The 23,004-nt window shown below is 42.4% G+C and overlaps 2 protein-coding genes across 4 annotated transcripts; both read left to right on the plus strand.

The window, feature by feature from the left end:
- Positions 1-7,009: 7,009 nt before the first annotated feature.
- Positions 7,010-9,568, plus strand: SMIM8 (small integral membrane protein 8). Of its 3 annotated transcripts, none has more exons than XM_074922901.1 (3): positions 7,010-7,088; positions 8,125-8,266; positions 9,226-9,568. In XM_074922901.1, the coding sequence occupies exons 2-3, from the start codon at positions 8,147-8,149 to the stop codon at positions 9,382-9,384; spliced, it is 279 nt and encodes a 92-aa protein (XP_074779002.1). In that variant the 5' UTR covers positions 7,010-7,088; positions 8,125-8,146; the 3' UTR covers positions 9,385-9,568. The 3 variants fall into 3 exon arrangements, with proteins under 3 accessions (XP_074779002.1, XP_074778993.1, XP_074779009.1); XM_074922892.1 differs by having other exon boundaries at positions 7,041-7,236; XM_074922908.1 differs by having other exon boundaries at positions 7,055-7,180.
- Positions 9,569-10,062: 494 nt separating this feature from the next.
- C1H6orf163 (chromosome 1 C6orf163 homolog) lies at positions 10,063-19,896 on the plus strand. Its single transcript, XM_074895049.1, is given in 11 exon segments — positions 10,063-10,076; positions 12,712-12,825; positions 12,827-12,867; positions 14,909-14,970; positions 14,972-14,998; positions 15,545-15,652; positions 17,873-18,002; positions 18,005-18,044; positions 19,395-19,544; positions 19,546-19,727; positions 19,730-19,896. Coding segments are annotated over 11 exon segments (1,035 nt in total).
- Positions 19,897-23,004: the final 3,108 nt, after the last annotated feature.

The raw sequence follows: 23,004 nt of genomic DNA on the forward strand, positions 1-23,004 counted from the left end.
TCTTTCTCATAGGCTTCTGCAGTGGCTTCAGACAAATCTCCTTCCTTTCTGGACTTCAGGGTCTTAGCTGCCAAACATTCACTTCTCTGAAAATATCACTTCTAAACTACGATTTCAGTATGCTTCGTAACCTTAAGCACATTTGGCATTCTTTTTTATAGCCAGTGGTGGCAAAATCCTGTCTCGTTTTGTATTTAGAGAAACCACAAACACGACTTAATAACCCAGCAGCTGCTGAGTGTGATGCTTTGCCAGCTGCTAATTGCTGTGGTCCCTCCTCCACAGCAATGAATGGGTTTGAGAGAGGGCAGACACAGTTCACTGTTTTCTTTGTTACTTCGGTAAACTGGGTAATTAAAAAAAATTAAACTCAGAAGTAGCCAAAATTACTCTTTTTTTTTTTAAGTTGTCATGTCTATATTTCACCTATACAATTACTACTGCATTTCTCAACACCTCTATGCCAGATAACCCATTTCTCCCATGCTCTCTGGATGTAAACAAAAACTCCCTTTGCAGCAAATGATCGTCAACATTAATAAATATTACTGCTCCATTTAAGCTAGTGTTGTAATGCTTTAGCCAACTCAAAAGAAATGAACTGACAAAGTCAAAAGATTTCCACTTGAATGTCGATGTGATCATCGTTGTGATTGTCGATGGCCACATTACAGTTTGTAACTCCTTAGTAGTTATAAAGTACTGCAATAGTGCAATGAAAAGATGGTTATATCTGTGGTTTATGCTGGCTGATGGGACACTTTCATGAGGTTATTAACAAGTCCGTTCAACATCAGAAAAACAACTTCTCATTCGGTAAAACTGTATTTTATAACAGGAAACTCTAACTTACCTGCATCTCAGTGAACGACTACAGCTGGACCCCAGCTTTCTAGTGGCATTAACAATCAATGATTCATTTCCGAGAAAGGGAGTTACTGCTTTAAGCCTCGAAAATAGAAACTGTTCGTCTCCTAGGTAATATAAACCAAACGAGTGAAACCTGATAACCTCTCTTGGCACACTGTTCAAACCAGAACCATAATGTGTCTTGTATCATCAGAAAGATATGAGGAAACTACAGGATTTGTTTAAAGTCTCAGGCTTTATCTCCATCTTTTGAGCGCCCATCGACATCAGCTCTAATGCTGCATGCTTTGTGCTTTCACTTTAGCGATGGCACAACCTGAAGACACGCATGCTGGGGGTTCTAAAGCAGTGGGCCATGCTCAGTCGCCCTCTCTGAGACACAAGTAGCCCGTGCAGTTGCAAGCCAAGAAGTCACTTGACCACTCCAATCTTGCACGAACACATGCAGAAGACTCCCCGCGAAGAGCCTGCCTTTCATATGCCGTGGGGCACCTGGCTAGCTCCCCATTTCAGATGCTGCTTCATTACTAACTTTCATCCCATCATGTTCTCTCTTTGATATTAACTTCACTGCAACATCAAAATAGCAAGAAAGGGCTTCACAAAATACTTCTTGACTGTTAGCACCCCCTGATAGTACGGTTTCTACATTTTTTTCAGAAGAACTCTGTTCATTTGAAAAACCTGAAACTGCTGTATGGACTCACAGTAACCTTCTGAAATCATATAACTGACATAAGACCCTTAACTCCCACCCTGTTTGCTCTTTGATATTTTACATCAGATTTGTATTTTGGGTTCTTTTGAGCAAGTAAATTGTCTGCTAAAGACAAGCATTCTTTTAGGCACACATCACTCCTAACAATACATTACACAAATGTTCAGACAAGTCTTTCTATTAAAATTTTAAATTATAGTGTTTTTTCCAAGTAACTGAAGCCTGGGATTTTTTATGGACATGTATTTTGGTTACTGTACATGCTAATCAATTCCCACACTGGACTAGGCAGCTGAGCCACTCCCCACCAGAAAGCCCATAACTTTATTTTTAATAACTAAGCAATGAAGTAAGTGTTTATGTCCTGCCTTATGCATCTTATCAAGCATCAGTGCTTTGGCATTTTTACCTGGGATGTGGCTATAATGCTGAGTAACATTACAAAAAAAAAGCAGGAAGACTGAACTCCTTGCCTCTTAAATGAATTCTTCATGGTATAATTTATTTGGCTTAAATTTACTGTGGCTTTTATTTGGGAATTATGTGTGAATGTTCAGTAGTTTTACGGAGAGGAGGGTATTACATAGCCTAACACATGTGCCTGAATCAAGACCTTGGTACTGTCCCCAGAGAAGCTGATGCCTGCAGCAAGTGACTGAAGGTGCCAGAGCTTGGAGCTGACCTGCAGGTAACGCAGAGCCTCCCAGCTGCCTGCTGGAGGGAGCTACCTGCCAGGCGGGCGCCTTCCTCCCGGTACTGCTGCTGAATGCCTGACAAAAGCCACGGCCAGCTGAATAAGGTTCAGTTCACATCAGTAAATCAAAGGCCAAAGTCACCGTAGGAATATTGTGATTACCTGTAGTACTGAGAAAGCTGAAATATAACTTTAGATCTAAACTTTATTATGGCACCACAGGTATCTGAGCAATTGTAACTGTCATATAGAGATGGAAAAGAAAAAAAGCCCCAACAACCCATTTGTTATTAATTGGAACTGCATGGTTACAATCCCATCACTTAAATGTCAAAGCTGTTTAAGCATCTTTATGACACACACACACACCCCACCCCCCCCAGTTATATCCCCATTGTACAATATCTAGCATATGAATGTCAGACACTGCCACTCTCTACTGTATTTTGTTACATGGTAGTATTTATATATTAAAAGACAACTGTAAGGTGCAAAAAATCTCAAGAGCTGCAGATTACAGGGTCAGAGTCCTATACTGTAGAGTTCACTCTGTCAAACCTGTGAAATTTCTACCCTCCAGAGTCTACCTAGGAGCTGTGTTCCATGCCCAAGATCTGAACAGTGCCTAGATCAGAGAGGGCACTAGCTGAAGGATTTTAATTTATCACAGCTTAAGATGACTGGGAACCCTGGTGTTGCAGGTAGAGGTTAGTCCTGGTCCATGCCGCCACTTCCAACTGCCTTCCCAACTGCATTGCCCTGCTTACATCAGACCATCCAATTGAAAAATGAACTTTATTCTTCTTTCTTCTTTTCTGGCAATGTTAGTTTTCAGCTGGACCAGGGAGTAAAATCGGCGTACTCCAAGGCTGAGCAATTCTGAGTCCTCATGCAAGGAAGGCCACAGTAACCACAAGTGAAAAGAGGCCTTCCCTTGCACCCTCCTTTTTAGAGGTGTAGTCTTAAATTAGGTCAAGTTTGTCTTTAAACCCCACTCTAAGATATCTGGCTGTGTATTGTTGCAGTGAGCAAATTCAGTGCTGCACGTTTCTCTGCTCTTCCTTTTAAGTAGAAACTAGCTTTTTCTTTCCAGAGAGGATGCTTTGGGTTTTGATATTATTTTGTTCCCAGTCGGAAACAATTTGCTCACTCATTAATGAAAGTAGAACCAAACAAAGTGCCTTCTCCCTTCCATGTTGAATTCAGTTTAAAAGATTTATAAGCCTGATTAGTATTTGAAGAATAACAATCACTTTAATCTTTGCTGGAAAGCCCGGCTGGGTGATTTGCTTTTTTTCTGTCTCCCAGACACAGCTGGCTAACAAGTGTTATAGAAGACATGCACATAGTGTTATGAAACACAGAAGATTCACTCTATGAGATTTTTGGTTTTAAAATGCATATTGCCTTAAAACTGTTTTGGATTGTCAGTGGTAGGGTCCCAACTGCTGCATGCTGCTGTCTGAAAACTCTTGTTTTCTTTCAGTGGGAACGATACAAACAAGTGATAGCAGCTGAAAAACTGCATAAGAGCTCTTGAGACTGACGTGAGCTGAGCAACAAGCACACAGAAAGCTCTCAGTGCCACCTCTGTCTAGCTGGAGATCTGTTTGCTTCTTCTGCATTTATGTCCTTACTATGGCAATACTGTTTCACACGCCGCAGTGTAACAATGGTTCCCCTCACCATTAGCTGTGAGTAAGGTGGAGGAAGTAATTCCTAATGTTTGCATTCCCTTCTCCCCCAGACTTGTACAGGACAAAAGAAGTCCCAAGTGTCAACTCTAATTAAAACACTCTGAAACTCACAATGTATAAAACATTGTAAAAATCAGGCAAAACAGGAACGAAAATACACACTACGCATTCATGTATGAAAATGCTAACAAACGCATGATGGAAGTTGCCTCTCTCACTACAAGTCATACCAGTGCTGAAGTCCCAGTGTTGATGCAAAAATAATTTTTTCTGTCCACAACAGCTCTGTAACTCTGTTTCTAAAGTTGGGATAAGCTTATCAGTAGCCCAAGGCACACTATCTTTATTTTGAAGACAATGTGAAGCTCTGTTCTTGTGCAGTACTTGAAATAAACAGGAGCTGTGAGGTGAATCAGCAAAGACACGGAGGCAGGCTGCTGCTCCCCGGGCTGCATTAGTCTGGCTATTGCATGCCAACGACGTCTGCAGGACACAGCATCAGATTTGCTCTGTTCCCTACAGGGGCTCTTCTGCAGCTCAAATGATAAGGGGATGCGAGTCTCAAGAAAAGCAGAAATTTCTATTAAGTTCTGAATGGCCACAGCACAATACTGAATGAGGAATCCCAAAGGTATCTATTTAAAAGAAAAATAAATCTCAGTAACAGGGTCAGGTGTGGAAAAGGAAGGTTTCCTTGCATGGTTACTTTTCAGGATAGATACTCAGATATCAAGTGGATGGGTGACTCAGAAATACCACAGATGTTTACAATTCTACCCTTTCTAGAGTCTCTTCTATAAAAAGATGCCAGACAACTTTATAAGCCTTGATGGATTGAGCATTTCAACATTATGGTGGGTCAGATGCTAGCAACATAATATTCACATTAAAGATAAAATAAGACACTTTCCCACAGTCGTAAAGCAAAACTAGAAACAGTAAGCAGTCTAAGATTTTCTTCACTGCGGAGTTAATTTGGTTAGCAGGCCCCTGCTCAATGTATGCTGAGTAACAGCATTCACATCAAAACTCAACCCCCCAACCCCATTTCTACGTCCCTCTCTCCTTCTCCTTTCTACACATAACATCTTATCCCACAGCTCTTCATATGGAGAATATTTTCTTTCCAGCTGATGGCATTCTTTGTCCTGTGTATGACTTCTTCCTCCATCAGTGATATCTGACACTTACCTGTCTTTTATAAGACAGATGGGAACTTCTAGAGAGCTGGCAGCTGTCTAACAATCTTTGCCACCGTTATCAAGCGTATGTATTCTGGCATAAATCCATCATACCATGACCCAGAAAATATCGTTATGACCCTGGCTGACTTTGGGTTGGAAGTTTTATCTGTGTGGATGGGGTCAGTTAATGATAGTAACTGCTGGGAAGAGTTGCACGTGCTGATAAACCAGTGCACTTCTCAGTGTGGTGATGTAAATGTTTTGCATTCTCATATACAATGTGTCAATTACTTGTGCCCTGAATGTAGAATGTCTCCTACAGGGGTGTAAAAATTCCCCCTTCCCTCCGGAAAACGAAGCTACCTTCCCCAAAACCAAGGCTCATGCAAAAACCTTGTATGGTCTTCTTTCAATTACACAGACATGAAAACAAACAAGAGCAGCAATCTTCATTCAAACCTGATTTTCTACTCAATGGTTTCCAAACAAAATCAGCTGTGTGGCACATGCTGCCAAAACAATAGCTACCAGATTAACAGATGGTATGCTGTGAATTGAATGTTGACACAAACCCAGATCTACCACTCAATCCTCTCCTGACACCAAAATTTATTTCCCTACTATTTTTCTCACCTCATGATATTTACACACAGAAAAAAAAAAAAAAATAAAAAAAAAAATTAGATACTCCATCTGGATTTAGAAGGGACAAAACCTGCAATATCCTATTATTCTGCCATCATTTAAAAAAAAAAAAAAAAAAAAAAAAAAAAAGGAAAAATTCAGTCTGTTTACTGCAAAAGAAAACATGGAGCAAGTGGTTCTGAGAGCCTGGATACCTCTACATTTATGTTTGTCCCCCTCTGCCTCCACAGCTGCAGTGACCAGACGCTCCAGCACAGTCCTCTCACACACCCTCCAGATACGGAGAAGTGTGAGCTGGTGGTTTAGTCCACAGATGTACTAATCCACCAGCGGGGCTGCAGCTAAATCTCTGTGATATTATCCATCACATCTCAGCTCTGCCCGCCTGTTATCTCGGGGAGCACTAATATGGGTCTCTCCCTACCCTCCAGCCATTGGTTTTCCCAAAATTTTAACTTTCTCCCCTTCTTTCTAACACAGCTGAAACTGCCAATGACATTGAAGTCAGTAGAGACCGAGCAGGCAGATACAATCCCGTGGGCTTTGTTTCCTCTGGACTCCGGGTAATTTTATTAACTTTACTGTTTACAAATAATAGAAAACAAAACAATGCAAAGGAGCATTTACGTAACCAGGACTTTCCAGGTGTCTGGAATCATGAGTTCAGATCTAAACACCAGAAACTGGATGCTTAAATCGCAGCGTATTTTTCTGCTCAGACAACTGCATTTCCAGAGACGCATCTCGCGTGAAACACCGCTTCCCGATCCCGCCACTTGGGATCGACAGACGAGGGATTCCCACCGCTTCTTTTTCCATTTCCAACATTTAAAAGATAACTGCTGTCAGCCAAAGGACCAAGACCCACTGGGCGACCCGCGCACACCTCTCGGGGAGTTTACAGGGGATCGCCCGCCTGCTGCGGGGCCTGCCCGGGCGCTGAGGAGCGGCGCAGCGGTGGCGTGCTCTTCTTCCGACCGAGCCAGCTTCTTCGCCCCCCTCCCGCTTGTTATTCGGAGCTGGGCCGGGGCAGGACGAGCCCCCCGCCAGCCCCCCGCCAGCCCCCCGCCAGCCCCCCGCCAGCCCCCCGCCAGCCCCCCGCCAGCCCCCCGCCAGCCCCCCGCCAGCCCCCCGCCCCTCAGACGGGCGGGGCGGGGCGGGGCGGGGCCCGGGCGCGCTCCCGCCCGCGCCGCCGGCCTCCGCCCAGGAGGGGGCGCAAACGCGCAGGCGCAGGGAGTCCCGCCCCGCCGCCCGCGGTGAGGCCCCGATGGCGGCGCGGGGTGAGTAGCGGCGGGGGAGGCCGCGCGCGGAGCCGTCACCGTCACCCTCCGCCGCCGCAGGCGGCGTTGGAGCATGGCGGCGGCTTGACCTTGTGCGTTACCTCCCCGCCGGGCTGCTTCTCTGGGAAACGGCCCCCTTCGTCCCCGGGTTAGTGGTGGTAGCGACGTCAGGAGCCCCCTCGCCGCCCGGGGGGAGGTTTCTGCCCTTGGCCTCGCCGCTTGAGCTGCTCGGGGGTCGGTACCGGCGAGCCAGGCTGGGTGGTTGGGCCTGACGCATAGTCTGGCGGTGTGCCAGCCTCCCGCCCTGCCACCCTGTGCGTGGCCGTGCCTTGTGCCCGTGTGCCCGCCGTCACCCGGCCTCCATGCTGCCCTGACATCCTGCCGTAGGAGGCCCGGGGCCATTGCTGGGTCGAGTTGGTGATTCCTGTCCCTGGGTCCCTGTTCGTGCTCCTCTTGTGTAAACTACGGGGCAGGGGTTCTTAGCACCGCGTGTCCTCTGCCCCTCAGTAAGCCGGGTTAACCAAGGGCGTGTTTTGCTTGCCTTGGCTCAGGTGGCATCTTGCAGGTGACCTGTCCCTCGTGTGTAAAAGTGAGACCTGAGTCAGGGCTGCTGGGATGAGTTGATAGAGTGACTGCATGACAGTGGGGCGTGAGCTCTCCTATCACATGTAAGGCTTAAAAAAATAAAAATTCCCTGGCATTGTGTTTTTAGCAGTGGCCTGAAGACTGCTACTCGGTCCACAGGTAGCTAAAGCATTAGCCAAAGGCAAGTAGAAAAACCCCAAGCCCATTATCAGAAGTCTTGCATTTGCTTTACAGAGATATGCATCTCCAAAAGTTAATTTTAGGATGCACAAAATTGACAAGATGGGAAATCAGTGTGCTTCAACTGGGAATATTAGGTAACACCAATAGCAATCATTAATATATACACAAAAATCCACGCTGTAAGAAGATATGGTGAGTGTGAACTCATATTCAGTGAATTCTTTCAGGTTTTTAGAAAAATTACCTCTATTTTTCATTCTGTTTTTAGGAAGTATTCAACAATAATTCAAATGTCTTCCGTCAAACCTCCAAATGAAAATGAAACGCCCAAAGAGAGAAAACCAGGACTGAGGAGTGTTCAGACAACTACGCTCTTCCGAGCTGTGAACCCAGAGCTTTTCATTAAACCTGTAAGAGGCTCATTCTGAGATAAACTAAATATGCTTGGAGAGACACGGTTGCTTTAAAATAATCGTCACAATTCTGTGTGCATTATATAACCAACTCTTATTATGCAAACCACTCAGTAATGTAACTAAAAATATTTTTACTTTTTTTCCACTCTGATTATTAGGAGCCCAGAACATTACATGGTTTATTCCAGGCTTTATTTCACTGTTACATTGTCTGATTCTTTAGTACCTAGCCAAGCCACTTTCAGAAAGACTCTTTACAGGCATATTACCCATGTAATTTGACAGGCAAAGTAATAGAAGTCCTCTTTAATATTTAAAAGGGAACAAATCATAAAATGCAAGCTTTTTGATATGAAAGGAGAGGATTTTTAGCAGCTTTTCAATATTTTTGATTTTTCTTTTTCTTGCTTTAATAATTAAGTTGATGGTACTTAGGTTTTATTTACACTTGCAGAACCCAGCAAGACTGGGTGAAATTTTGGTTGTATAATAATAGCCAGTATTAGATTTTGTGATAATACACGATATGTTTTAGAGAAACATAATGAAGGTTGCTTGGCAGGAGCACAGTGCATTGTAGTATATCCAGATGAATTCTGTTAGAAGTTTGTAGTAGTTCCCTTTAACAGGTTTTGGCCTGTTCATTCATGCTCAAGCAGCATTTGCAACCAGCAAAAGGCAGACCACTGGGCAATGCAGTGTTCCATCTCTGCAAAGAGTCTTCTTTTTGAAAGGGGATTCCTTTTGCTATCAGAAAATCGAGTCTCCTTTCTTGCTGCTTATCAAAGTCATTTGGATCAGTCTGCAAGAAGGCAGTGATGATTTTTGCAGATACATTTTTTTGCACAATAATTTACTGTTCACTTTCTAAGCTAAGATAGAAGAATGTAGTGTTTGTGTTGAATGAAAAATGTTTTGACTAAAAACACATACTAATTTTTTTTTCTTGTCAGAACAAACCTGTGATGGCATTTGGACTAGTAGCAATTACCCTCTGTGTGGCCTACCTTGGTTATTTGCATGCAACAGTAGAGAATAAAAAGGAACTCTATGAAGCAGTCGACAATGAGGGGTCCAGGTATATGAGGAGGAAAACTTCCAAGTGGGACTGAGAACATGAGGAAGGAAATCAGCAAATCAGTCACAGAACTTTTCAAGGCAACTACTATTTTTTCCTCTGTCCATTGAAATAATGGATAAATGTCTCTCTTACTATTCAATCCAATATAAGTTGCTTTATAAAATGCTGTGCCTGTACAAATAAATTGCAATTAAGATACATACGAATTTTAAGAATTGTTGTCTGCGATCTCCACGGTATGTCAGAAGATAGGCAATTAACTCAGAGGTGCAGTCAGCACTGGTAAATGCCTTAGAAATTCACATGATAGTTCAGCTCACTTCTCTCTTTGCTTTGATTAAGTACAAACACAGGTTCGTATTTTTTAAACAGAAGGTATAATGTATTGTGTGTGCAAAGAAAAAGTTGATCTGTTGAAAGTTGATCATTAACAGTGGTGCAAGTAAAATAATTTTAAGGCAAGAAAGATCTGATAAAGCAGTCGTGGAATAAAGGAATTTGTAAAACACTGGCCAAAATAATCTTTGGATGCTCATACACTCTACCTTACAAATGGAAAAAAAAAAAAATCTGTAGCTAGATAGAGGAGAAAAAGTGACACATGAGTGCTTCTGCCAAGAAGAGGGCAGGAGAACCTCAGCCATTACCTTTCCTGTTTGGCATCATATAGCAGATCAGTGAACATACCACTATCAGCTTGCCAGTCGATATGTCTAACTCCAGGTTAGCCAGAGGTTGTGTAGCATTCTTGACTGGTCAGCAGGACCAGTTTATTTAAGCTGCATTCAAAAATTATATTGTAAAGTACATTATATGACATTAATTTATTACAGATTAGTGAACTCAAAATAAGGAATGTAAAGTCTAAAATCTACAGGTTCTTACAGACAGACCAAAGAATGTATCCACCTTCATAAGCCCAGTCTTGCCAAAGAGCCCCACATGTGGGTTGGAGGCGGACCTACGGCAGTAGCTGGCAGCTGCCGCTGGGAGTGTGGCTGGAGGGCGGGCGTTGCGGTGTTTCCTTAGCTCAGGAGCTTCTCCCCTGTGAGCCTTTACCTTGAGCAAGCTGTACAGGTGGGTGTTTTCCTTTTCTATCACTGAGGCCTTCTGTGAGCTCCAGCTGCCTCTGTGTGACATTGCCTGGATGGTATCCTCCTAACCAGACTCCAGAACATGTGGGAGAGTGCATATCAGGCTGTGCCCCTTTTTCCACTACAGACCCTCATTAACGTTCTGGTGGCATTTTTCCGTGCAGTTCCTTATGTTTACAGGCCCATCAAGGGTTCCCAAGAAGCTGAGAGACCTCTTTATTAACCCTCTCCTACCCAAGGTGGCTTCTGTCAGGCCAAAGAAGCAGCCACATGCAGGGACATCTGCTTTGCCACTCTGGGAATTGCTTTGGGTTTTGTAATTGAAGGATTTTGCTACTGAAGACAAAAAATATGATCTACTGCCTTGAGGGACAGCAGTGGCTCTATGGGATTTCTCTGCATTTCCCTCTGAAACCTTTGCCTTGAACCTGTGATTGTTGTACTGTGTGTGTTTTATAGTTACCTATATCCTAAATTCAGCTGGGCCTTGGTTTGCCTGCCTCATTCCTGAGAAGGGAAGTGAGCTCTACCTTCAATAAAGCTATAAAAAAATAACATTTTTACAGCCTTTAAAGACATATTCCCCTCTGAGCCTTAGCTGCCTCACAACAGTAAGAACCTGGGCAAATCTGAAAACTTGCAGGTGAGGATACTACCTGCCTTTTGATTGGTGAAGGAATTTCCAGGTGAATTGATGAGATATTCAGATCTATTACATGCTGTGTATATCCTGTAGTATATGTTTTATTTGATAGGATGTGATGGATCTTTAGGAACTAGTCTGTTCTTTAAAAAGGGTCACACAGGATTTTAGCTCTCTTCAGTTCGTGCATGAATCTTACATGTTTGCATGAATTTAACTGATTTTTTTCCAAAATCAGTGCTACACTAAGCATTTTCACTTATTTTCCTGGAGGCTTTTAAAATATACACTTTGATCCTTATACCTGCAGGTGATTTGAAGTGAGAAAGCCCAGTCTCTCATTTTCACATATTTGAGAATAATGCAGGATTTGAGTTCTCAAAATTTTGGATTATATTTTGTGAAGTGAATATGGTTCTGGATGTTACTGGGGGGAAAGGAAGTGGGGCTGGAGGGAATAGTTAAGGGTAAAGGTGTGGGCCTGACCCGGGCAGGATCTGGGCGATGTGCATGCCAGTGGCACTCCATAGAAAACCTGTGTGAGATGGGCCTCTTATCTGTTGGCTGGAGTTGAGTCCGGTTAGCCAGGTTAATTTAGAACTGTTCAGGTTGAAGGCAGAGTATTTAGTGATGTTCTTCTCATTAAGGAGCTTCTCCATATTTATTTATGGCAGCTGTTGTACAGGTAACTTTTAACGCTACAAAAATGATATATGAAAAGGAGATAAAGCAGTGCAAATACAGAGAAGAATGTAGTAAACTAATGGGTGTTACAGTATCGATACTGGCATTTGCTGTTTTAAGTACCTGATTTATATCATAAAAACTTTGTGTGTTTAGGGATTAAAGGGAAAAAAAAGAACAAACACCAGACAAAACTACATCGGTAACAAAATTTGTTCACTCAGCTCTGAAAGCACAGCTTCCCTTATGTGTTTGGAGGGTAGGCAAACAGCACCAGTACAATTTGTTTTGTTCTGCTTTTATCAATTTAATCTTCAAAGTAGTAGTAATTATCTACAGTGGATGACAGCTGGCTTGACAGCAGCTGTAAGTCAAAATGATTTCCTGGGCAAAGGCTCTTTCAGGCTTTTGCCAATTCCTCATTGTCTGTGCTGGGTTTCACATCTTTACTAAGAACAGCAACAAAATGCTGTGATTCAGATATCTGAAACAGTAGCTGTTGTACTGTTCCTCAAATCTCCTTAGACTACATGGTTTCAGTAGGAATTGTTGACATTCAACCACAAAAAAAAATGCATTAAAAAGCTAAAGCCCGCTGTGGCACTACAAAACTACTAACCAGGAAAGTTAGTTCTTTGTGAGCAAAGCCAGCCCTGCCCAGTAACAGTTGCTACACAGGGAGCTGGATTAAGGCTGGAAGGGGTCATTTCATGCAACCCTCCATCATCATCTGCCTGCAGCCTGTTACCAAGTTGTCAGCATGTGTGAATCCTAATCTGAAAGCAAATGTTTCGGCTAACTTAGTAAAAAGTAATGGTCAATGATTTTTCTCTCTTCACCGGCTTGCATGTTTTCTGTAGCAACAGTAAGTGCTTTGCCTGCAAGCAAGAGACCTATCAAGAATATGAGTTCTGACATCTTAGTAACTCTATTACAGAAAAATACTAGAATACCACAATGATTGTAATCCCCATCTGGACTCCTTTGTTTGTTGTGCTGTATGTTCAAAAATAATGCCACCACCACCTTCCAGCACTACTTTTGGTTGGATTGCCTTTCAGAACACGTTATTGCACTCATTGTAATAGACTAGGTAAGTTTGTTTCTGAAATGCTTTCCTCACAATCTGAGATTTAGGAAAACTCCAAGAGCTGTTGTATCCATCTGTTCTTGACAGTCATGAAGGCGTTCACATCTTGGTAAGAAAGAACTGCACTTACCTTCTGAATATTAATAAACCGAGTATATTCAGAGGGGGGCAGGGTCAGCCGTCCTGTGGCACATGAAGGCATTGAGACTTGGGCATAATGAAGTGCAAAAGAGAATTAGCTGCAAGACCATTAGCAAATGTTTTCTAAGGCTCCAGTAGCTTGGGAAGAACTATGCTTGACTTAACATTTGCAGAGATCATCCCCTCATCCTTCAACAGGACACAGCTGCAACGTTTTATCCTGAATCCTACCTTCTTACACCTGATTCTGGCTGTTGACCTTAGACTGAGGCTCTATAGAGCCTCTTGAGCTTTGAATTTTTTTTATTTTTTTCTGGCATACCACAATCAACCTCAACAATGAAGGAAAGCGTATGGTAGCATTCATATGTTTGAGTGAGCAATATATGCTATGCCTAATTGTCACAGAGGTTTCTGATCAGCAGTGTGAAGTTTTGTAGAAATCATGTTGTGCATTTTAATTAATGTGCATCGTGAAGAGGAGCATGCTTGGTTTCTATTTTAAACAATATCAAGAGATTATCTGTACTGAGGGCCCCGGCAGCAGGGTGAGTGCTGTGCATGTCTCAGAACAGGAGGTTCCAGCCCTGCGTTGACACACACACTGTAAAACACTGCTCAGAAGGCCAGAGACAGTTTCTTTTAAAATTATTTTCTCTTTACTGCTTACTATAATGGACTGAGGGAACTATGCAGTCAGGGCGTAACATGCTTGTTGCTAAAATTTATGCACTGTTGGGCTTCTGTTTTGCTGATTTAAATCAGTTAACCCCTTTGTCCCATCCTGCTGCTGTTTTCCATGTACTTTGTATTAGCTCCATGAGAGGACTCTGCCCACCCGTGTGGAGTGGGGAAGAAGGCTGGACTGAAAGAGGGAGACTTAATCCTCCGGTGGCTCTACTCCTGTCAAGCACAGGCTCTAGGCCCTGTCAAGCACAGAGAATGGGATCCAAAGCAAATACAGGCTTGCACTGAGTAGGAAAGGCAGAGGGGAAAGATCTGAAATCCCACTTTGGGGGGCAGTTTGGGGTTGCAGGAAGGCATCTTTATCCACTTCCCTCTGCAGTGTCTTCTCTTCTGGGAAATCCTTGGTGCTGAAGACCAGCCTTTCAAATGAGTTGTCAGGGCTACCTGTTTGCTTTCACAGCATGTTCCCAGGAGGAGATGGTAATGTTGACATCTTACTTAGACCCCATCCATGTTGCTAAAGGCTCCCTGGCCTAGGCCCTGTGAAGCAATGTGGCTCACCTCCATACTGCTTCGCTCCTCCTTTTAGAAAGGGTTAGCTGTGTTCCTGCAGCACTGAGGCTGCTTGGGCCATGGACAGACACAGCAGCCCTAGAGACAGAAGGATTGCTCTGTTCCAAACACCTGAAATATTCTGCCATATCCCCCTGAGAATATTTATTGTGTGTCCCAAGAGTGGCATGAAGGAAGGACCTTGCTGAAAGCCTTAGAGGACTCTGGCTCCCTGTGCCCTCAAAGAGGTCACCATCTCACCTGTAGTATCTAAAGGGAGCAAAGCTGTCCCCTGAGCAGCTGTGAGGTTCATTCGCAGACAGAAACAGGTTGATCATTCCCAAGAAAGCTGAGGAGTGACGTACTGCTTGTGCCATGTGGATGGCTGCCAGCACAAGGAGTCAGGAGGGACACCCATGATGCTCTCCCGTTGTGCAGCCTTGCCTAGAAGGTGAGAGTTGGGTTCAGCACCTTCCTATTACATTTATGGAACTACGCCAGCAATAATAACTGTGTTTTCCTGTATGTGAAATAAGGGTGTGTGCTTTCTAGCCTTTTGATTTTTAATTCAGCTGCGGAGCCAAGCAAAAGGGTCAGGGAAGAGGCACGGGTTTCTGCGCTCTGGTTGTTTGCTGTGCATGATCTGCTCGTGTTGATTGTGCAGAGTTTGGAGCAGACAGACAACAGCATGAAAAGAAGGAGGCAGAGATACAAGAGCACACTGAAAAAAAAGAAAGCTGAACTTTGGTCTCAGGTAAATTAAATTATACTCCTGTCATTTAAATGATTAATATTCTTAGGACTAATTGCTATAGCATAAAGACAGTTAATAAAGAACTTTTGAGGTCAGTGCTATAGAGCTATCATTATATTTCAGGTCCTACTTTGTTCACGGATTTCTGTGTGCACATTTTTCTCCAGTTTTTGATCACAACAAAGCATACTTTCAGTTAATAACAAATTTTACATCTGGTTTGAAAATGGCCCCTAAAGCATGCAGAAGTTATTGGTTGTTAAACCTGTTCCCCATAGTGCTATGTAAGATTCTGAAACAGTCCTTTATATATATGTATACTGTTAAAACTATGGTGGCTCAATGCTGTTCTGTGGCCACATTTAACAGGAATCACTGCAATAAAATTGCCAAATGGGCCAAAAGGTATGTTGCCATCTGGTTTTAAATGTAACTCGCTCTGATTTTTAAATAGAAAACACAGAATGATTATGTAACCTCCACATCATCATAATAGATGCTAATGTAATGCCAGCAGCTATACTTAAATAATAACTTGTTTTAAAGACTGAAATGCAGATGCAAGATGCAGTGGATAAAGCTCTCAAAGAGGCAGCTGCTAACCACCGTGCATTTGTACAAGACCTTAAACAAAAACTTGGAAAGAAATTAAGGGTATGAACAGGTTTGCTTTCATTACTGGGGAAATAGTCAGTGTGGCAGAACCATGTGTCTGGCAACCAAGAATGTCATTCTAGGTTAAAAAAAAATGGGGTTTTTTCATGCTTACCATAACCAGGACCTTCATTCATCTGAGGTTTGAACTCTGGTGCCAGAAGTACTTGGCCTGAAGGATGACTGGCTTCGTCTATGTGCTAGATGAGATGTGAGCTTGAGCTAGCTGAATTTTTAATTCAGTTTCAGCACATTTCAATTTTTATTTTTTTTTATTGAAGAAGTTTTTGGACTTTGAAAATTCCTCCTCATGCCTTGATTCAGCCAGCCACTGAATCTGATTAGGTGCACTTCTTAAGGGCAGTTAAATATAGGCTTAATTTTGTATCTGTCCTGAAATTTTGTGTCCATCAAAGCTAGAAAGCTGATTTACTAAACCTGGATCCTAAGTGGGGTGGAGGAGAAGGAAAACTGTCAGCGTATGTACATTCCTAAATGAAGCACAGCGACTGTAGCTTTGAATTTCTATATATGCTTAGCACATGCTTTACATGGCTGTTTGGATATCTGAGAAAAGACTCAGAGATATCTGCCTTTTGGATCAGAGCCCTCCTGCTTTCTGCACTGCTTCACAGGGCTTTTTACCATTTTTTACTATTACTTTTACCAAGTACTCCTCAGTCAGGCATTACGCAGTCCGTCTAACACCTGTCATCTTTAGTCTTGCAGCCTCCCACCAGCGGATGAAGGGCGCACAGAGAATTGCTGGCTTGTTTTGCTTTGGAATTTTATTTTATACAAGTTTCTAAATAGCTATCTGTTTATACTGCAGGCAGTCAAAGCAATGTGCTTGGCATCTCAAGAGGAAAAGCAGGGAGGTTTACAGTGGTCTTAAGTTTCCGACAGAGTGCATTCCATTTTATGGATCTGTTTTCCAAAGGAGCTCTGTCTTTTGCTGTCATAGCATCTGCCAACAATAGTTGGCAGAAGGTCTGTTTCTTGTGTTTAACCATTCAATTACTTGCCATAAGCCTATTACATGTCTTCATAGAACTTCATAGAACTGAGTGCTCAGGATTTGAACATGTACCGTTTGTCCTGGTAACACTGGCTCCAGTGACTAAGGACTAGGGAGCAGATACAGAATTCTACAGCTGAAACAAAAGAAGATGCAGATATAACTACGGTAATTGCAAGATGTTTTAAATTTGGTGGCTTGTGTTTCTTGCAGTTCATCTTAAGAGGTGTGTTAGCAGTGAGCTAACTGCTCACTGGCAGTTAGCTTGAAGAGGTGGTGGCAGAAAATGTACTCAGCATCTGTCTAAGCAAACAGATAGTAACAGCCAACAAAACATATCACTGAATGAGTGATTGAAGTGGGTTTTTACGTAGAGAATACGTCAAAGACAACTGGTTTCAGCTGATAGCCTCGGGAATGTCTTCTTGCAGCAGTGCTGATGTGGCTGTTCCACAACCACTAATGGTCAGATGGTTTTAGTTAGGCTTTTTGTAGGCAGGTCCTGTTACTCCGTTTGCCAGCAGTAGACAAACAACCAGTCTCCACAAAAATACACAGAATAGAAAGCTTGTACATGGGTGTGCAAGAGATTCACAATAGACCCCATGTAACTCTGCTCATCCTGTATTAGGAAACCCACCAAGATCTAAGCAGCCAGAGCTTTCCCAATAGTGTTTTGTGACTTCTACAGACAATGCACTTGTCAGGTCTCGGAAAGAACTACGAATAGTGGCAATGCAGCGTAGATCACTGGGCACCGAGTTAAGTGTGTGCTTTACTGGATGGTCAGGTTTGGCATTGACTGTAATGACAACAGAGCTATATTGGTATATACTGAGTTGTCTGAGATTCCAAATGTGTGTATGTCCATCCAGATCAGCTAAGATTAGTGTTGTCATAACTTTATGTATCAGCCTGAGCAATATCTTGCTGACAAGGATACCAAGGACCAGGCTTCTTCTCCATCTCACTCTAAAATATTCCACTGGCCATGTGAGCTTGTGAAGAAAATACATCAGAGAACCTTGTGTGACTTATGTAGAAAACATGGATGATGTGGAATGGTGCTACAGTAAGTCACTGTAATTGCCCTGTAATATTTTCCTGAAGTCTGTTCTGCTGGGCTTTGCTGGAGATTGTTTAAAGACAACTGAGCACTAAGCTGTTGTCACTACTTAGGTCTACTTTTAACTTTGCTTAAGGAAGAGGTGAGGAAGGTAAAGGGAGAGATGCAGCAGTACATGCAGGATGAGCAGAAGAGAGAGGCTGAAGCTGCCAAGCAGTGCATGGCTCACAGACTTCAGTGTATCCCCATGAAGTGTGCCCAGGACAGGGGAGGAAGGCAGCCCTGAAGCAAGCAGCCAGACAACACAGGTGCTCTTGGAGTTTCTCCTGACTTGGCTGGCAAATATGCTGTGCTAAAGAAAATAACCAGAATTGCATCAGCATTGCTCAGATGCGGGTATTCTAGGAAAAGATCAATGCACCCTTCAGAAAAAAATGTTTTTGGAAATGTTAAGGACCAGCAAGAGTTACAGGTTCACTCTCTCGCTGCCCCATATGTATTTTATTCCTAAAAGCGAGTATCACAAAGCCAATCAAGGATCCAAAAGTTTTGCTTTTTATGGCTGACTTAGAGTTACCAGAAATAAAGATCTCAGGGGCCTACTGTGCCATTCATGACATCTACGTAAAACAGAAAAAGATGTGTTCATATGGAGATCTGCAGGGTACAGGATATTCTACCCAGACAGATTAAGCATTGTGAATTAAACAGCTTGGAAGTCAAAACAATAACACACCCCTCTCCCTTAAGAGTAGAATACATTTCATTTTTTGACAGCACAAACAACAAAATAACACTATCACAATGAAAAGATCAGTTCGGGTATGTTCCTTTGTAAGGTTTGTTTTTTTTTAAAGAGTCACACTTTAAGTTTTGATCCATTATTAATACTTTCATTTTTACTATTAAAACGTGCCCTTTCTGACAAAGATTGATCACATTCCACATAAACTTAGCTGGTCTCTTTAACTTCTCATGTTAGCAGAGTTCTGCAAATACATCTCCAGCAAAGTGGAGGAAGCAATAACAGAGGGCAGAATTTTTTTTCTCTGCATTGAAGTATTTGGCTCAGTAACCTTAATGGATGCCTAATGCACTGTTCTTTACTTTTCCCTGGGCCACTCTGGTGAATAGCACCCATAATGTTTTGACTACATAATATAAATTATATGTTTTATTACTGACATGCTAGCACAAAGATGTTCTTAGTACCACTTAAACAAAATTACAGATGAATCTGTAGTATAGAAATCAGTTCTTGGATTTCACTTCAAGACAGCATTTTTACTTGGGGACGGAATTGTTCAAAGTCTATTTGAAAATCAGCATGGACTTAAGTGCTAGCTCAAAGAGAGACCTGAATGAAGAGTGAAATAGTAATCCTTTATATCTTTCGTTTGGAAGCAAGCATCATTAAATTATATCACTGGATGCAACACATGCAGAAATAGAATCTTCTGCAGCTGCCTTTCTCTGCGTCATCAGTGGCCTTCTTTTACCCTATTTTGTTTCAGAGGTCCTACATCAAGTTCTGATTTCATGTATATTTATAGTTGAATAAGAGAGGTTTTACAACAACCTGAACAGACTTAAATTGTTTTTTAAATAATCTTTGCTAACAGGTGTTCCCTACAATTTTATTTTTTTTTTTTTAATAGAAAGCACTTAGAGCAACTCAGAGAAGAACATATGTTAGCTGAGGAACTGTATCATAAGAATATAGAGCAATTAAACAAAGACAAATGTCATGACATTAATATTGCCCTGAGTGTCACACAAAAAGATAATCAGATTGACACTGAAAAAAAAGCAGAGACTATATCTTGATGAGCTGGAAGAAGTGATGGTTACACTGAAAACAACAGAACAACAGGTAAAGACACTCATGCAAAAACTGAAGAAGATGATAGATTGGAAGGACACCCTGGAAACTGAAATACAAGCAACAAGACAAACTTTTCAAAAGTATATTGATGCCACATTTCCTAACCTATCCCTGGGCAAGCAGATTTTAATCTGCCGTTCAGAAAGGCATCTCAGCAGAAGGATACCTCAGAAGCAGCAGAGGACAGTGACAAGTAATATAAGAGAACTAGTATTAGAAGTGTGATATTCACAGCCACGAGTAAACAGAACTACAAATGCTGGAGAATAAATTAATCTCTGTTCACTGAATTATATGAGTGTGGTTAGAACGATACAGAGAAAAATACCCACCATTATATTAAATAATGAAGTGATGGGCCATGCTTAGAAATTATTATGCATTAATTTTTGTTTTGCAAATGCTAGGGCAGAGGTTGGAACATATAGCACGTGAGGACCTTCTTGCTTCTTGAGAAGGAAAAAATCTGAAAGTCTGATCAGAATATCTGTTGCTTAGTTAAGCATCAGCTCTTGGATTGTGAGGACTGTTGGCTCTGCCCCTGAATACTCAGGTGTGGAGTAAGACACACAGGCTTTGAAAACCTGAAGCTTGGGTTCTGAGATCTACAGGACAGTTACTCTATATAACATTGTGTGTGTCTATGTAGAGCACCTGCAAGTGAATGGTTACATGATCTGAAAATTCAGCTGGCTTGAGAGCTTGCTTTTGGGAAAAAAGTGTATGCCAGCAGGCATGCAAAATAATTTTCCTGTAAGAGAACTCAGATTTATTTATTTACATGTGCTTGATGCCTGGGTGGCTTTAGGACAGCCTCAATACACTTGATTGGGTCTGAGATTCAGCCTGCCTAAATTTGCCTTGTCTTCACTGTGTAATAAGACTTCTCCAGCATTTGCTTAATATTCACTAAAGATTTTGTGTCTTATCTCCTTTGTTACCTTTCTCCTTTGAAAACACTGTATAGCATCTTGAGTGTGAGCTGAGGAATGTGTCTTTATTGTAGGTGATAGAAAGTATAATATGGTGAAGGAAATTCTCCATAGGCCTCTTGTTTAGGAAATTTTTGAGAGCTATCTGTGCACCCTTCTTTTTCCTCATGCTCAAAAACAACCCCAGAAAACAAAAAAGCAGAATAATCTCACAGATATCCATCACTCTACCAAACTAAGAGGTAGTTTTGGTTTCTTGTGGAACAGTTTAATTCATATAAAATACTTTGAATGGATATTTGGCATGCTCTGGCACTATTTCTGACCTAAACCTTACCTCAGTGAATTGTGAAAACTCTTTCTGTGGGGAGCTGATGCTCCTTGTTCATTTGCCAATGAAAAGAATCCAAACTTCATGTTCACAGTTGTCTAATCAAATGCATAAACTGCACAGAGCCCAAGATAAAACTCGTGTTTACATCTTAAAAATTCTTCAGCAGTCTGAAATACTCCATAAGCTCTATAAACCGTTTTTTAAAGAAAACATTTACATGTGCATTAAGCATAAAGGTCTTTTGAAACTGCAGGAGTGAAATACTGGAACTAAAGTACTACCTAAAGCTGAAAAGTGCTTTCTGTTGGGTTAGCTGATTAAGGGCTGACTTCAGCACACAGCATGAAGCCCAGAGGCACAGCGGCAGCTGGGGGAACTCCAACAGCCCAGTCAGAGGACTGAGCCTCCAATCCAGCCCCGCCCAGGGCATCCCAGGAGGGCGTCAGCCCCATGGACTGGGAGTGAGACCCATCACCATGAGTCAACTGGAGAAGCTTTCTGAAGCGCCTTGCAAACTGAGGGTGGATAGAGCCTGGAGGTGTGGGGCTCCTTATGGGATGCAAGAAAGAGCATTTTGGGATTGTAGGGGGATTGTGCAAAGGCTTATTATGGGATGTTTATGGAAAGAACCAATGATGAGGAACAGGGAATCAAGGTTTGGGGAAGAAAAACAGTGGAAAAAGAGAGGGATAAAGGAATAAAAGAGGCTGGTTACATGTAAATAGGGACTGGTCATAGCTCACCATGCCCTGTGCCTGACGAGCGCAGCCTGTCCTGCCTTCTCATTGAACTCCATTTCTAACTTTTCCTGGGTGCAGAGCTTTCTCTGTGTGCATGTGTATGCATGGAGGTCTTACCAGCCAGCATCTGGAGTTGGACCACAGATGACAGCAGTTGTGGACTCAGGGTGCCAGCAATTGGAGAGACTGGAGTGCATATTATGTGGGCACGTATGTCAGTGTGTAATCTCTAGCAAATCTCAAGACAGGCTAGCTGACAAATAGGGTAAGAGGCATGGGAGCCAAGTGATGAAGTGGCCATAAATCTAAGATACTTGAGAGACCAGAACATCTGAGATTTGGCTACTTGAGGGACCAGGTAGTCAAAGCCAGTGACTGGATAGGCTGTGCAGTCTGAGGGTTGGCTGCTGGTAAGGTTGTAAGTCTGGACCAGCTACCAGACATGCTATTTGCATGCATATTTCTGCACATAAGGCAACATGAGGGGCAATTCTTGCATGTCAGAAAATGATGATGATGATGAAGAACTTCAACTCCCCTTGAACAAACAGTTCGAGTTCTCTTACAGTGTTAGATAAGTAGGGTTTTTTTGTTCTTTGCTGGGAAGGATATAATATAATCATCATATACTTCTGCAATGCCTTACTGTTAGCACTTGTTTTAGAAGAAAAGAAATCACCCTGTTTTACAGTGGCAGTGACTGGTACAGACTGTGGCTGTCTACAGACATACATGTTCTCTGTGGTGGACCTTGGTCCTGGGTACCTCAGTCATCCAGATGAGACCAAGGGCCCCTGTGAGTGCACATCCCAGGCCTCTCCTGACCTACAGCCTTGGGGGCATGTTTGAGCCAAGGTCTGGTCAGCTGCATCTATACATATATATACTGCAGGCACACTCTGGGGTGGACTTACTCACCAGTGCATGCACAGCATATACAGCATAGAACAGTCTGTCAAACACTGGCATTGCTTCTCATTGCCTTTTGGGAAGGGAAAGACTGGTTTACTGCTTTCAGATGTCAAGGTGAGGATGTGTTGGCTCTGCTTAGAAACAGCATGTCCTCTCAAGTCTGTGCGCTTGGCTGTGTAGAGATGAAAGGAGCCACAGCTTGGCCTAAGTGAATAGCTCTGCGGTAGAAATGGATAGACAAGATAGCAAGCAGTAGAATTGCTATGGGATCTGGAGATCCATTTGCCATGGACACTGTTTGGTACTTCAAGGAAATATTTAAAAAGTAAAGTATCTAACTAAGCCCCATTTAAGAGATTTTTTTTCCCCCTTCTAGTTGTACACACTGCACAATATTATGGTTGACTGGCAAGCTGAAAAAAAAAAGCTGGTTTTCATATTCTGTAAGTTTCTGCACGTCAGATA

The sequence above is a fragment of the Athene noctua genome, chromosome 1 (genome assembly GCF_965140245.1).
Source record: "Athene noctua chromosome 1, bAthNoc1.hap1.1, whole genome shotgun sequence".
Classification (NCBI taxonomy): domain Eukaryota; kingdom Metazoa; phylum Chordata; class Aves; order Strigiformes; family Strigidae; genus Athene; species Athene noctua.

What these genes read in the sequence shown, in the direction of transcription:
- SMIM8 (XM_074922901.1), top strand. Translation starts at nt 8,147, where the DNA reads ATGTCTTCCGTCAAACCTCCAAATGAAAATGAAACGCCCAAAGAGAGA. An exon ending in CAGAGCTTTTCATTAAACCT is followed by an intron (nt 8,267 to 9,225) that starts GTAAGAGGCTCA and finishes TTTTCTTGTCAG; the next exon opens with AACAAACCTGTGATGGCATT.